At 45.5% G+C, this 16,576-nt stretch overlaps 1 protein-coding gene across 2 annotated transcripts in view; it reads right to left on the bottom strand.

Moving 5' to 3' along the window:
• TRMT2B (tRNA methyltransferase 2 homolog B) overlaps positions 1-16,576 on the bottom strand; it is a 38,741-nt gene that overhangs the window by 5,109 nt on the left and 17,056 nt on the right. For both annotated transcript variants that reach the window (XM_007992262.3, XM_037988942.2), the window contains 4 exons: positions 3,453-3,599; positions 1,968-2,062; positions 1,095-1,309; positions 486-587 (listed from right to left, as the gene is read on the bottom strand). In XM_007992262.3, the coding sequence (XP_007990453.1) occupies positions 486-587; positions 1,095-1,309; positions 1,968-2,062; positions 3,453-3,599 (559 nt within the window). The remainder of the gene's footprint in view (positions 1-485; positions 588-1,094; positions 1,310-1,967; positions 2,063-3,452; positions 3,600-16,576) is intronic.

The following is a 16,576-nucleotide window of genomic DNA, read 5'->3' as shown; positions in this document are numbered from 1 at the left end:
AAGTGCTCTTCCTGCTATATCAGACATTTTCACCAAATGCCTCAGGAGCATTCTGGAGGTGAAGTAGTGGGAGCAAGATGATCTATTTTCTATATTGCAGTTTGACAGAAGACTGTGTTTGAAGAAAAGGTTTTGTTGCTGAAAATATAGGTTTGAAACCTACTGTATTATGCTATAAGGCCTCATGAGTCTAATGTCAAGGAGATTCTTCTATTCTGTCCAAAGTTTTGCAACTTTTCTTCCTATCAGCTAGACATGTACCTTCCCTTAGGTTCCTCTTTTGGATAGGAAAAACGTTATATATTAGTACCTATTCCAGAAAACCATGAGGATCTATTCCAGAAAACCATTCTGACCACTCCAGATTTCCCTCCCTTCCTCCCTGTGGGTCAGGGATACAGTAGTCGTCCTTTCCCACACAATTCTTTCCATAGCACGGAAACAACTGCATCTCTTAATTTCTACACAGACTGTAAACTGTGTACCATTGAAGGCTGCAGTCCATCTTGCATCCTCCACTGCCTGCTCCACCAATTCAATCCCGAGGACCTGAGATGTATGCTGAGCCAGAGAGAGGCCAATCACACCTGAAGAAGTAAAAGAGAAGAAGAAGGAGGCAGCATTTTAGGGTTTGGGTGTGGTAGTTTGTTTGTTTTTTGTTTTGTCTTTTTTTGTTTGTTTGTTTTAAACAGGGTCTCACTCTGTAGCCAAGGCTGGAGTGCAATGGCACACAGTTCACTGCAGCCTCGACTTCCCGGGCTGAAGCAATCCTCCTGTCTCAGCCCCCCGAGTAGCTAAGACTACAGGCTCATGCCACTATGCCCAGCTAATTTTTAATTTTTTTGTAGAGATGGGGTCTCACTATGTTGCCCAGGCTGGTCTCTAACTCCTGGGCTCAACCAATCCTCCTGCCTTGCCTCACAAAGTGCTGGGATAACAGGCATGAGCAACCACACTTGGCTGCAATTTTAGGGTTTTAGACCAATAAGATTACGCCTGCACCACTACCACTACCTCTCCCCGACCACCTCTGCAAGCTACAAGGGCCCTGGGAGCTGAGCAGCATGCAGATTCTGCCCTGGGCTTCCACTTGCCAGTTCCACAGCAGATGTCAAGAAGGATGGTGTCAGAGTTCACTCCAGTCAGCTCCCCCACAGTCCGATACAGCATCTCTGCACCAGCAGTGTTAATCTGGAAAAAGGCATCTGGAGAGATGCGGATCTTCAAACTCAGAAGTTCTTCAAAGATGTAGGGTTCCCCAAACAGAAGCTGATAGGGAGACTGCTGATGGCTACAACGGGTCATGGTACTGGAAAAGAATAAAAGAAGAAAGCATCTTGAGCTGGGCATGGTGGCTCACATCTGTAATCCCAGCACTTTGGGAGGCTGAGGCGGGGGGACCACCTAAGGTCAGAAGTTTGAGACCAGCCTGGCCAACATGGTGAAACCCCGTCTCTACTGAAAATCTAAAAATTAGCCAGGTGTGGTGGTACATGCCTGTAATCCCAGCTACTCAGGAGGCTGCAGTAGAAGAATCACTTGAACTTGGGAGGTGGAGGTTGCAGTGAGCCAAGACTGCACTACTGTCCTCCAGCCTGGTAACAGAGTGAGACTCAGTCTCAGAGGAAAAAAAAAAAAAAAAGAAAGAAAAAAAGAAAGCATCTTGAAATGGCAGACCATCACATCCCTAGTGGTTGAGTAGACAGGGAGGCCCCAGCATCTCAGCTAGGAGACACAGTCCCTGCCATGGTCCTGAGAGCTCTGCAAGGGTTTCCCCGTCAGGGGATGAAAGTCCATGTGGACACTCTCACATCTACATTCTGGCCTGTGTTCCCAGACCCGGCTGGTGTACAAGGGCCAGAACCATTTAGCCAATATCCTCCACCATCAATCAGCAACTCTGCATCAGCAATCCATAAACCAAGAGTCTGGCAAGCCATCAGCCTATTTGGCTGTCCCAGGTTTACCTTTCCTGGAAGTAAAGTGAGGTCAAGTCACAGGCTGCTCCAGGACCTCTGATGAAAAATTCCTTTACAGTCTCCTTCTGAACATGGAGCTCCTCCTGCCCAGACCACAAAATTGGTAGTTAAGCAAAGACTCATCTCTAACAAATTTTCTCTCTAAGCTCTATAGTAATCAGCCCTGCAGTAATCAGACACGAAGACATTTCACAAATCTTATTATAAATAACACTTAACATAAAGCAGGTCAGACATGATGGTTCATGCCTATAATCCCAGCACTTTGAGAGGCTGAGGTAGGAGGACTGCTTGAGCCCAGGAGTGTAAGACAAGCGTAGGTAACATAGCAAGATCCTGTCTCTACAAGCAATCAAAAAGGCTAGGAGTGGTGGTTCACACCTGTAATCCCAGCACTTTGGAAGGCCAAGGCAGGCAGATCAGTTGAGGTCAGGAGTTCGAGACTAGCCTGGCCAACATGGTGAAACTCCATCTCTACTAAAAATACAAAAATTAGCCAGGTGTGCTGGCACGTGCCTGTAATCCCAGCTACTTGGGAGGCTGAGTCAGGAGAACTGCTTGAACCAGGGAGGCGGAGGTTGCAGTGAACTGAGATCATGCCATTGCACTCCAACCTGGGCGAAGAAGCGAGAGTGTCTCAAAAAAATAAATAAATAAAATTAGCCAGGTATGGTGACGTATGCCTGTAGTCCCAGTTACTTAAGAGGCTGAGGTAGCAAGATTGCTTGAGCCCACAAGTTTGAGGCCACAGTGAGCTATGATTGCACCACTGCACTCCAATCTGGGCAACAGAGCAAGACATTGTCTCAAAAAATAAAAATAAAAAATAAAATTCTTACATAACTACAGAGAGCCTAAGTATTAGCTTGATACTAGGATATACTGCCAATAAACCGTGTAGGAACAATAGGGTTAAAAACGCCAGGCATCAAAGGACCTGGGTTCAAATCCTAGCTTTGCTATTTACTGATTCTTTAACCTTGGGTATTTCTATGCCTCCATTTCCTCAGGTGTAAAATGAGGGTGACAATATCTCTCCTCCTGCCTACCTTACAAGTTTGTTGAGATGATCATATAAGTATAGGAATGTCTTAACACAGGTATGTTTGAAAGCACCAAGTGCATGACAAATGTAAAGTACTATTTGGGTTATGAAATTCTCTGACATTGCAGTCTATATTGTGAACTGGCATTTGGATTTGGAAGAGCAACTACTACCATGGGCAAAGTTCTTGTGAAATTACTTGGGAGTTCTCACGTAGCCTAGCTACAGTCTCTGTGGTTTGATTATGCGAGCAGTATGGTTAAATAGTATCCTTGCCATCTTCTCCTCATCTCTAACTCCTCTCCCCAATCAACACAAATACTCTGTGGATGTACAGTTTCTGCTATATGCCCTGAAACTTCAAAAAAAACAATTACAGTAATAGTAGTAGTAAAAGTGATGGTTGCTTAACATCTTGTGAGGCTCACCTGACTTAATTTCTGGGGATGGAAAGTGATGATAGCCATTGTGTGCCCTTGGCTATTGGTGCGGACTACGAGCTCACGCCAGTATCCACCTTCATGAAATACAAGGCAGGGCTCCAATGGAGACTGTCGAAGGAATACTTCATAGTACTAGGAAGAGAACCGAATTATTACACAAGCAAAACTAGCAAGTTTCACAGCTGATTACTCATGCTAGGTGATGGTTTGCGGCTACACTGTGTCCCCTAAAAACTCCTTAACCACCAGTTGAAGTGTTGAAGCCTTAACCACCAGTACTCAAAATGTGTCTATATTTTGAGACAGGGCCTTTAAAGAGGTGATTTAGTTAAAATGAGGCAGTTAAGGCAGACCTTAATCCAATCTCACTGATGTCTTTTTTTTTTTTTTTTTGAGACGGAGTCTCACTCTGTTGCTCAGACTGGAGTGCAGTCGCATGGTCTCGGCTCACTGCAACCTCCGCCTCCCGGGTTCAAGCAATTCTCCTGCCTCAGCCTCCTGAGTAGCTGGGATCACAGATGCCCATCACCTAGCCTTGCTAATTCTTGTATTTTTAGTAGACACAAGGTTTCACCATGTTGGCCAGGCTGGTCGCGAACTCCTGACTTCAGGTGATCCTCCCGCCTCGGCCTCCCAAAGTGCTGGGATTACAGGTGTGAGCCACCACACCATGCCTGCTGTCTTTGTAAGAGAAAATGTGGACACACAGAGACACCAAGGTTGGGTACACAAAGAAAAAGACCATGTGACACAGCAAGAAGGTGTCTATACAAGCCGAGGAGAGAGGCCTCAGCAGAAACCAAACCAGCAGAGACTCTGATCTTAGACTTTTAGCTTCCAGACAAGGAGGAAATAAATTTCTTTAAGCCACTCAGTCTGCCGTATTTTGTAATGGCAGCCCTTGCAGACAAATACAGTGATATAAGAAACATGATTAGGCCGGGCGCGGTGGCTCAAGCCTGTAATCCCAGCACTTTGGGAGGCCGAGAGGGGCAGATCACGAGGTCAGGAGATCGAGACCAACCTGGCTAACACGGTGAAACCCCATCTCTACTAAAATACAAAAAAAAATTAGCCGGGCGTGGTGGCGGGCGCCTGTAGTCCCAGCTACTCGGGAGGCTGAGGCAGGAGAATGGCGTGAACCCGGGAGGCGGAGCTTGCAGTGAGCTGAGATCCAGCCACTGCACTCCAGCCTGGGTGACAGAGCGAGACTCCGTCTCAAAAAAAAAAAAAAAAAAAAAAAAAAAAAAGAAACATGACTGACCGGGCACAGTGGCTCAAACCTGTAATCCTAGCACTTTGAGAGGCCAACGTGGGAGGACTGCTTATGTCCAGGAGTTCAAGACCACCTGGACAACATGGCCTGTCTACAAAAAATTAAAAAATTAGGCTGGGTGCAGTGGCTCAAGCCTATAATCCCAGCACTTTGGGAGTCCAAGGCGGGTGGATCACTTTGAGGTCAGGAGTTGAGACCAACTGGGCCAACATGGCAAAACCCCGTCTCTACTAAAAATACAAAATTTAGCCAGGCATCAGGGTGGGCGCCTGTAATCTCAGCTACTCGGAAGGCTGAGGCAGGAGAACTGCTTGAACCCAGGAGGTGGGTTGCAGTAGGCCGAGATCATGCCACTGCACTCCAGCCTAGGCAACAGAGACTCCATCTCAAAACAACAACAACAACAACAACAACAACAACAATTAGCCAGGCATGGTGACACACGCCTGTAGCCCCAGCTACTCGGGAAGCTGGGGTGGGAGGACGGCCTGAGCCCGGGTGGTCAAGGCTGCAGTGAGCCGAGATCTTACCACTGCACTCCAACCTGGGCAACAAAGTGAGACTCTGTCTCAGAAAAACAAAAAAGAAAGAATCATGATTCCTGCCCTGTGACTTTACAGAAGATGCTATCAATTACATTCCAAACTGTAAGCTCCACGAAGCGAGTTGTTTCCTTAGTCTGACATATGTGTTCAATAAATATTATTGAAAAATTGTATGAATGACTGAACAGGAAAGGTATTATTACTTAGAACTCCAATTTATTTATGGAAAATAATCTTCCCTTTCTGTGAATTCCTAATGTATTACTAAGCTGCTATGATTCCACTCTTACTTAATGTCCTGATATAAGCACATCATTTCTATATTTCTTCATATAACCGAGTACCAATTATATTATAGCTTAGTCAGATCCTCCATTTCCTCCTGGTATATACAAGTCAAATGCAATCCTGATTTAGTTGTTATGATCTCAAAAATCCTAAAAGCCAATTGCTGCCATAACAGGAAACACCATCTGATTTACTAGGTCCTTTTGTTCTCATAATGCATGTGTTCTGGGTCCACTGTATTTACAAACAAACCACAAATTATGTAGTAAAGGGGGAATTATACCACAAAACAGTGCTACCTGAGAGGTAAGATCAATTAAGGTTGTACCTGATCACTTTTGCTATAATTTCACATAAGATATCCTTGATTTTTACTCAACATAGTTTTCAAATTTTAAGGTTGGTGATTTAAAGAAAGCCTAGTTCCACTGGGCGTGATGCCTCCTGCCTGTAATCCCAGCACTTTGAGAGGCCGAGGTGGGCAGATCATTTGAGGTCAGGGGTTCAAGACCAGCCTGACCAACATGGCAAAACCCCGTCTCTACTAAAAATACAAAATTTAGCCAGGTGTGGTGGTGGGCACCTGTAATCCCAGCTACTTGGGAGGCTGAGGAGGAAGAATCGCTTGAACCTGGGAGGTGGAGGTTGCAGTGAGCTGAGATTGTGCCACTGCACTCCAGCCTAGGCAAGAGTGAGACTCAATCAAAAGAAAAAGAAAAGAAAAGAGGAGAGGAGAGGAGAAGAGAGGAAAGGAGGAGGAAGAAAGGGAGGGAGGGAAAGAAAGAGAGACAGAGAGAGAGAGAGAGAGAAGAAAGGGAGGGAGGAAAGCAAGGAAAGAAAGAAGAGATGGAGAGGAAAGAAGAAAGACAGACTAGTTCAACTGTTGTTTACTGGCTGGTTAGAAAGGAATGCTTTTTGGAAGCAAAAAATATCATATAAAGCCTGGTGCAGTGGCTTTCGCCTATAATCCCAGCATTCTGGGAGGCCAAGGTGGGTGGGTGGATCACTTGAGGTCAGGAGTTCGAGACCAGCCTGGGCAACATGGTAAAACTCCTTCTTTACTAAAAATACAAAAATCAGCCAGGCATGGTGCCGCACACCTGTAATCTCAGCTACTCAGGAGGCTGAGCAGGAGAATCGCTGGAACCCAGGAGGTGAAAGTTGCAACGAGCCGAGATCACACCACAGCACTCCAGCCTGGGTGATAGAACAAAACTCTGTCTCAAAAAAATTCATATAGGCTCTGGAAGGATGGCAATTGAAAAACTGAGCTTGACCTAAAGGATAATGGGTAAATATGAAGTACAGCTTCTCCCCTGTATGACCTAGGGCCTTGGTTTCTTCATTGCAAGATGGAAACTGAAACTCCTATTCTTATATGGGAATGCTTAAGTAAGTATTAAGATTAAAGGGAACTTCTGATTAAAATAACAGAATATTCCACCTAAAACTCCTACTAAATGAAAGTCCTACTAAATCCTACTAAAATGAAACAAAGGGATTAAAAAGGCATAAGCTTATTTAGGTTCATTGTTTCCAACAATTCTCCCTTCTCTCTCCTGCACCATCATTGCCTTCGCTCCGTACTGGATCATTCCCATCAATATACTATCAGATTGCTTTTACTCTCCCATTTTAAGCAGAAAAAAAGAGGAATCTTCTTGACCCTATATTCCCCAACTCTGCTCCTCTTTGTCATAAAACTCATCACAAGAACTGAGCCTATTTACTGCCTCCCATTCTTCTACTCACTCAGCTGAATCAGGTCACTACTACTCTGCGAAAACAGTTCACATTAACCTGGTCACATAACATGACCTCCTTGTTATGAAGTCCAATGGTTAACTTTAAGTCCTCACTTCCTTGACCTATCACCTATTGGGCACAGGTGAAAAGCCACTCCTTCTCTGTTTACTTTCTTCCTCTGGCTCCCAGGGAAACCTTACTCCTGTTTCTTTCTTTTTTTTTTTTTTTTTTTTTTTTTGAGACGGAGTCTCACTCTGTTGCCAGGCTGCAGTGCAGTGGTGCAATCTCGGCTCACTGCAACCTCTGCCTCCCAGGTTCAAGCGATTCTCCCACCTCAACCTCCTGAGTAGCTGGTACTACAGGCACGCGCAAACAAGCCCAGCTAATTTTCGTGCTTTTTTTTGTTTTTTGTTTTTTTTTAGTAGAGACAGGGTTTAACCATATTGGTCAGGCTGGTCTTGATCTTCTGACCTTGTGATCGGCCCACCTTGGCCTCCCAAAGTGCTGGGATTACAGGCGTGAGCCACCGACTCCTGTTTCTTACAACCTCACTGACTGTCCCTTCTCAGTCTCCTTTACTGGTTCTTCCTCTTCTTCCAAACCTCTTAAAATGGGAGTGCCCCAGGGATTGGTCCCTGTTCCTCTTCACTTTTCTATCTATTTTCACTCCCTTGGTGATCTCTTGCCAGCCTCATAATTTTAAATGACATCTACATGCTAACAATTCCTGGATTTCTCTCTCTTGAACTTCAGTCTAATATAGCCAACTAACTACTTAACATATCCATTCAGATGTTTAATAGGCACCTCAAATACAACATGACCAAAACTGAACTACTCATCTCCTCCAACCCAAATCTGCTTTACCAGTCTTTCCAGTCTCAGTTGACAGTAATTTCATTCTTCCACTTGCTCTACACAAAACACCAGGCGCCATTTTTTTCATTTTTTTATATTAAGGTATAATTGATACATAAAATTTGCACCTGTTTTTATGTATATATTTTGATGAGCCTGGACATATACATATACTTGGGCATATATATATACCAACCCCCACCAGCCAAGGTACTAAACACATTCATTATCTCTAAAAAAATGTCCTTGTTGGAGCCATTTTTTACTTCTCTTTATTTTTTTGAGACAGAGTCTTGCTCTTGTCACCCAGGCTGGAGTACAATGGCATGGTCTAGGCTCACTGCAACCTCCGCCTCCTGGATTCAAGCGATTCTCCTGCCTCAGCCTCCCCAATAGCTGGGATTACAGGTGCCCACCACCACATCCAGCTAATTTTTGTATTTTTAGTAGAGATGGGGCTTCACTATGTTACTATGTTGGCCAGGCTGGTCTCCAACTCCTGACCTCAGGTGATCTGCCCAACTCAGCCTCCCAAAGTGCTGGGATTACAGGTGTGAGCCACCACACCCAGTCACTTCTCTCTGTCTCTTATACCTCTCATTCAATCCATCAGGAAATCCTGTTGTTCTAGCCTCAATGTATATCCATCTCCACTGTTACTACTGATTGATCTACATCATCTCTCACCTGGATTACTGCTGCACAGCTTCCCTCAATTGGTCTCCCTGCTTCTATCCAACCATGCCCCCACCAATAATCCATTCCCTACACAACAACCAGAGTGATCATTAAACCATATCATGGCATTCCTCCTTCACCCCATCAAAATCTCTGACGGTTCTCCATTTCATTCAGAATGATGTGGTTTGGCTCTATGTCCTCACCCAAATCTTATCTCGAACTGTAATCCCCACATGTTGAGGGAGTGGCCTGGTGGAAGGTGATTGAGTTATGGGGGCGGACTTCCCCTTGCTGTTCTGGTGATGGAGTTCTCACAGGATATGGTTGTTTGTTAAGTGTGTGGCACTTCCCCCTTCTTCTGTCTCCTGCTTCACCATAGTAAAATGTGCTTGCTTCCCCCTCCACCATGATAGTGTGTTCTGAGGCTTCCCCAGGCATGTGGAATTGTGGGTCAATTAAACCTCTTTTCTTCATAAATTACCCAGTCTCAGGAAGTTCTTTACACCAATGTGAGAACAGACTAATACACAGAATAAAAGCCAAAGTCACTACCATTAACTCTCACCTCATCTTCTACTATTCTTCCTCTCATTTGCCTGGGTCTACTGTCAGTTCCTCCAAAAGCCAGCCACACTCTCGTCTTGAGGTCTTTGCAATAGCTCTTTCTTTTGCCTAAAATGCTTTTCCCTCAGACCTTTGCATGGCTAACACCCTCACTTCCTTTAAGTCCTTATTCCAGGGTTTCTCAACATCAGCACTACTGACATTTGGGGGCAGAAAATGCTTTATTGGCCAGGTGCAGTGGTTCGTGCCTATAATCCCAGCACTTTGGGAGGCTGAGGTGGGCAGATCACATGGTCAGGAAATCAAGACCATCCTGGTTAACACGGTGAAACCCTGTCTCTACTAAAAATACAAAAAATTAGCTGGGCATGGTGGCGGGCGCCTGTAGTCCCAGCTACTCAGGAGGCTGAGGCAGGAGAATGGCGTGAACCTGGAAGGCAGAGCCTGCAGTGAGCCGAGATCGCACCACTGCACTCCAGCCTGGGCGACAGAGCAAGACTCCATCTCAAAAAAAAAAAAAAAAAAAAAAAAGAAAAGAAAAGAAAAGAAGGCCGGGCGCGGTGGCTCAAGCCTGTAATCCCAGCACTTTGGGAGGCCGAGACGGGCGGATCACGAGGTCAGGAGATCGAGACCAGCCTGACTAACACGGTGAAACCCCGTCTCTACTAAAAAAATACAAAAAACTAGCCGGGCGAGGTGGTGGGCGCCTGTAGTCCCAGTTACTCAGGAGGCTGAGGCAGGAGAATGGCGTAGACCCGGGAAGCGGAGCTTGCAGTGAGCTGAGATCCGGCCACTGCACTCCAGCCTGGGTGACAGAGCAAAGACTCCGTCTCAAAAAAAAAAAAAAAAAGAAAAAAAAAGAAAAGAAAAGAAAATGCTTTATTGTAGGGGGCTGATCCATACACTGTAGGATCTTTCATTTTTTAGAGACAGAGGTCTTGCTATGTTGCCTAGGCTGGAGTACGGTGGCTATTCACAGGTACAATCATAGTGTACTACATCCTCAAATTCCTGGGCTCAAGCGATCCTCTACCACCTCAGCCTTGTGAGTAGCTGGAACTACATGTGCGTGCCACTGTGTCCAGCCATTGTAGGATGTTCAACAGCATTGCTAGCCCCTACCCAGTAGATGTAAACACCACCGCCCAGCCATGCCCCAGTGATGACAACCAAATATGTCTCCAGACATCACTGCCAAATGTTTCCTGCAGGACAAAACTGCCCTCGGTTGAGAATCATTGCTTTATTCAGATATCATTTTCTCAATGGGGCCTACCTTGACCCTATTTAAAATTACAATCCAGGCCGGGTGTGGTGGCTCATGCCTGTAAACCCAACACTTGAGGAGACAGAGGTGGGTGGATCACGTGAGGTCAGCAGCTCGAGACCAACCTGGCCAACATAATGAAACCCCCGTCTCTATCAGAAATATAAAAAATTAGCTGGTCACACCTGTAATCCCAGCCCTTTGGGAGGCCGAGGCAGGCAGATCACAAGGTCAGGAGATCGAGACCATCCCGGCTAACATAGTGAAACCCCGTCTCTACTAAAAATACAAAAAAATTAGCCAGGTGCAGTGGCACACACCTGTAGTCCCAGCTACTCTGGAGGCTGAGGCAGGAGAATTGTTTAAACTCGGGAGGCAGAGGTTGTAGTGAGCCAAGATCATGCCACTGCATTCCAGCCTAGGTGACAGAGTGAGACCCCATTTCAAAAAAAAAAAAATTAGCAGATGTGGTGACATGCGCCTGTAATCTCAGTTATTTGGGAGGCTGAGGCAGGAGGATCACTTGAACCCGGGAGGCAGAGGTTGCAGTGAGCCAAGATTATGCCACTGCACTTCAGCCTGGGCAACAGAGCGAGACTCCATCTGAAAATAAATAAACAAATAAGGGCCAGGTGCAGTGGCTCACGCCTGTAATCCCAGCACTCTGGGAGGCCGAGGCAGGCAGATCACAAGGTTAAGAAAGAGATCGAGACCATCCTGGCTAACATGATGAAACCTCATAACTACAAAAAATACAAAAATTAGCTGGGTATGGTGGCACGCGCCTGTAGTCCCAGTTACTCGGGAAGCTGTGGCAGGAGAACCACTTGAACCTGGGAGGCGGAGGTTGCAGTGAGCTGAGATCATGCCACTGCACTCCAGCCTGCCGACAGGGCAAGATTCTTTCTAATAAATAAATAAATAAATAAATAAAATTATAACCCATACTTCCTCCAGCCCCCAAAACTTCTTATCCTCCTTACTCTATTTTTTCCCATGGCACTTATCAACTTTCAACATATCATACGATTTACTGTTTTTTAAAAAAATCTGTCTCCCCCACAACTAAAATTTAAATTACACAAGGGAGGGGAACTTATTTTCTTCATTACTGTATCCTAAGCATCTAGAATAGTGCCTTGCACTTATAGGGGTGCAAAACTACTTGTTGAATAAATAAATGAAAGAACAAAGATAATGGGAGAGAAGACAACAGAAAAGCAAACTCAGTAAAATCTCAGAAGATGGACAGCAGAGTGAAGTGACAAGTGACTTAGCAAGGTGAAGGAAGCTATATCTGGAGTGACCACAGAGGTGGATCTGGTAAGTCAAAAGGCTTATCTGCTCTACACAATCCTGGTAAGGCTCACACTTAAAGGTGCAAAATACTGCAGGAAGCTGAGATGGGGTAAGATGCATGACTAAACTCAGGGTTTGGCTAAAAAGTCTGGACACAAAACTGGGAAATGTTGGCCAGATGCAGTGGCTCACACCAGTAATCCCATCACTCTGGGAGGCTGAGGCTGGTGGATCATTTGAGGTCAGGAGTTTGAGACCATCCTGGCCAACTGGTCAGGTCAGACCAGCCTGGCCAACTAGGGATGGTGAAACCCCGTCCCAACTAAAAATACAAAAGTTAACTGGGCATAGTGGCACGTGCCTATAGTCCCAGCTACTTGGGAGGCTGAGGCACGAGAACCGCTTGAACCCAGGAAGTGGAGGTTGCGGTAAGCCAAGATCACACCACTACACTCCATCCAGCCTGGGCGACAGATTGAGACTCTGTCTCAAACAAACAAAAACTGGCAAATGTCTTCATCCTACCAAAAACTTCCATCTTCCTCTACCAGGAGACTGAAGATGTTTTTCTCAGGAGAAACTGAACCCATCAAAGTTCAGAACTTGGAGATACCAGGCACACTGATGGTGGTAGAGAGATGGAAGCAGGAAAAGTCTATATGAATCTGCATTTTTTTTTTTTTGAGATGGAGTCTCGCTCTGTTGCCCAGGCTGGAGTGCAGTGGCGTGAACTCGGCTCACTGCAACCTCCGCCTCCTGGGTTCAAGCGATTCTCCTGCCTCAGCCTCCTGAGAATCTGGAACTACAGGCACCTGCCTCTGCGCCTGGCTAATTTTTGTGGTTTTAGTAGAGATAGGGTTTCACCATGTTGGTCAGGCTAGTCTCAAACTCCTGACCTTGTGATCCGCCCGCCTCAGCCCACCAAAGTGCTGAGATTATAGGTGTGAGCCACAGTGCCCAGCATAAATCTGCATTCTTAATGGTGTGAGATCTGGGCCCCTTTCTATACCTTATTCCAGAAGGCCAGTAGCCACGCAGATTTGAATATAATTTTTTGTAGGGACTGAATAACCCCAGAGAAAATAACTCAAGAGACAGAGACATGGAAGACTTGTCCACAATTACCAGCAGTAAATCCAAGAATCAGTAAACCCACTCAAGATGAACTATTAACTGGTCAAAGCCTCACTATTTTTTTTTTTTTTTTTTTTGACACAGGGTCTTGCTCTATCGCCCAGTTTGGAGTGCAGTGGCACCATCTCAGCTCACTGCAGCCTCAACCTGCTGGGTTCAAGCAATCCCCCTGTCTCAGCCCTGCAAGGAGCTGGGACTACAGGTGAGTGCCACCACCCCCATCTAATTTTTTTGTATTTTTAGTAAAGACAGAGTTTTGCCACGTTGCCCAGGCTGGTCTTGAACTCTTAAACTCAAGTGATCCACCCACCTCACACTCCCAAACTGCTAGGATCACAGGCATGAGCCACCACACTGGTCCTAAGGCCTCACTCTTAAATATGAACAGCCAGCCAAGTATTACCAGCTATTTGGTTAACACCTCCATTATAAAAGACAATGCCCAAAGCAAATACACAGGAAAAAAATCCAGGAGAGAACAGACACTTCTAACAGGAAAAAAAGCAAACAGAGGCCAGGCACGGTGGCTTACGCCTATAATGCTAGCACTTTGGGAGGCCAAGGTGGGCAGATAACCTGAGGTCGGCAGTTCAAGACCAGCCTGGCCAACATGGCAAAACCCTATCTCTATTAAAAACACAAAAATTAGCCGGGCGTGGTGGCATATGCCTGTAATGTCAGCTACTTGGGAGGCTGAGGCAGTAGAATTGCTTGAACTCAGGAGGCGGAAGTTGCAGTGAGCCAAGATCGCGCCATTGCACTCCAGCCTGGGCAACAGGAGCAAAACTGTCACAGAAAAAAAAAAAAAAAAAAAGGCAAATAGAAAGATACGTTAATGTTACATTACTAAAAAAGAACAGAATGCTATACGAAAGGAGCAATTAGAGAACAAGGAAAACCTTTTGAAAATTAAAGACACAATGATAGAGACAAATTCAATAAAGCTGTTGGTACGTAGGTCAATAAAATTTTACAGAAAGAACAAAAAGGCGAAGAGATGAAAAACAGGAGAGAGAAATGAGCAGATGATGACAGAAGCAATCCATAAGTTCCCCAAATCTAATAGGAAGAATAGTGAGCACATAGAAAATGAAGGAGAGGGGGCTGGGGGCACCTATAATCCCAGCACTTTGGGAGGCCAAGGTAGGTAGATCGTTTGAGGTTAGGAGTTCGAGACCAGTCATGCCAACCTGGTGAAACCCCATCTCTACTAAAAATACAAAAATTAGCCAGGTGTGGTGGCAGGTGCCTGTAATCTGAGCTACTCGGGAGGCTGAGGCAGGAGAATCACTTGAACACAGGAGGCAGAGGTTGCAGTGAGCTGAGATCACACCATTGCACTCCAGCCTGGGCAACAGAGTGAGACCCCTCTCAAAAAAAAAAAAAAAATCAGGGAGAGGGGCTGGGTGCAGTGGTTCACACCTGTAATCCCAGCATTTTGGGAGGCCAAGGTGGGTGGATCACGAGGTCGGGAGATCGAGACCATCCTGGCTAACACGGTGAAACCCCTCTACCAAAAATACAAAAAATCAGCTGGGCGTGGTGGCACATGCCTGTAATTCCAGCTACTCAGGAGGCTGAGGCAGGAGAATTGCTTGAGCCCGGGAGGTAGAGATAGTAGTGAGCCGAGATTGCACCACTGCACTCCAGCCTGGGCAACAGAGCGAGACTCCATCTCAAAAAAATAAATAAATAAAATAAATAAAATTCTTTTTGTGAAAAAAAATTAGCTGGGCGTCGTGGCTGGTGCCTGTAATCCCAGCTACTCAAGAGGCTGAGGCAGGAGAATCGCTTGAACCCGGGAGGTGGAGGTTGCAGTGAGCCAAGATCGCACCATTACACTCCAGTTTGGGCAAAAAGACTGAAACTCCGTCTTGAAAAAAAAAAAAAAAAAAAGACTAGAGACTAGCAAAAGAAGCCCCAGGATAACAGCCATGCAGAAGACAGGTTGAGCCTAGGATGGCAGACTTCAGGAAAAAGGTCTTCAAGGAAAAACTTCAATTGAAGCTTTTGAGCATATGGAAAATATTGATGAATATCTGACAGATCTTATAAAGCATTTGGAAAGAAATTGGAGGCCAGGCACGGTGGCTCACACCTATAATCCCAACACTTTGGGAGGACGAGGTGGATGAATCATCTGAGGTCAGTAGTTCAAGACCAGCTGGTCAACATGGTGAAACCCCATCTCTACTAAAATTATAAAAATTAGCTGGGAGTGGTGGTGGGCCCCTATAATCCCAGCTACTTGGGAGGCTGAGGCAGGAGAATTACTTGAACCCAGGAGGCAGAGATTGCAGTGAGCCAAGGCCACACCACTGTAATCCAGCCTGGGCAACAAGAGCAAAACTCCATCTCAAAAAAAAAAAAGAAAGAAATTAGCAATTGGCTTATAGAAAATGAAGCAGGCTGGGTGCGGTGGCTCATACCTGTAATCCCAGCACTTTGGGAGGGCGAGGCGGGTGGATCACCTGAGGTCAGAAGTTCGAGACCAGCCTGGCTAACATGGTGAAACCTCGTCTCTACTAAAAATACAAAAATGGGCCGGGCATGATGGCATGTGCCTGTAATCCCAGCTACCCAGGAGGCTGAGGCAGGAGAATCACTGGAAGCTGGGAGGTGGAGGCTGCAGTGCTCCAAGATCTCGCTACTGCACTACAGCCGGGGAAACAGAGCGAGACAAGAAAAGGAAAGAAAGAAAAGAGAAAGAAAGAAAGAAAAGAGAAGAGAAGAGAAGAGAAGAGAAGAGAAGAGAAGAGAAGAGAAGAGAGAAGAGAAAAGAAAGGAAGGAAGAAAGGAAGGAAGAAAGGAAGAAAGGAAGAAAGAAAGGAAGAAAGAAAGGAAGAAAGAAAAAAAGAGAAAGAAAGAAAGAAAGAGAAGAAATAAAACAAAGCAAATGGAAAAATGAGGTAATTATTCATGCCAATAAAACAAAAAGATATAAAATGGACTATGCAACTATAAAAAAGTCAAGTATATTATTCTGTGAAAAAAAATAAGATACAGAACAATGTCTATAGTAAGCTGCCTTTTAACTATGAAAGGGGGAAGATACAAGTATCTATTAACATTTTCTTTTTTTTTTTTTTTTTTTTTGAGACAGTTTCACTCTTGTTGCCCAGGCTGGAGTACAACAGCATGATCTTGGCTCACCACAACCTCTGCCTCCCGGGTTCAAGCAATTCTCCTGCCTCAAGCTCCCAAGTAGCTGGGATTACAGGCATGCACCACCACGTCCGGCTAATTTTGTATTTTTAGTAGAGACAGGATTTCTCCATGTTGGTCAGGTTGGTCTCAAACTCCCGACCTCAGGTGATCTGCCCGCCTCAGTCTCCCAAAGTGCTGAGATTAAAGGCGTGAGCCACCGTGTCTGGCCTACATTTCTTTTTCTTTCTTTCTTTTTTTGAGACATGGTCTCGCTCTGTCACCCAGGCTGGAGTACAGTGGTGCG

Source organism: Chlorocebus sabaeus, chromosome X (genome assembly GCF_047675955.1).
Source record: "Chlorocebus sabaeus isolate Y175 chromosome X, mChlSab1.0.hap1, whole genome shotgun sequence".
Taxonomy (NCBI): Eukaryota; Metazoa; Chordata; class Mammalia; order Primates; family Cercopithecidae; genus Chlorocebus; species Chlorocebus sabaeus.
This window is presented reverse-complemented; position numbering and strand designations above follow the sequence as displayed.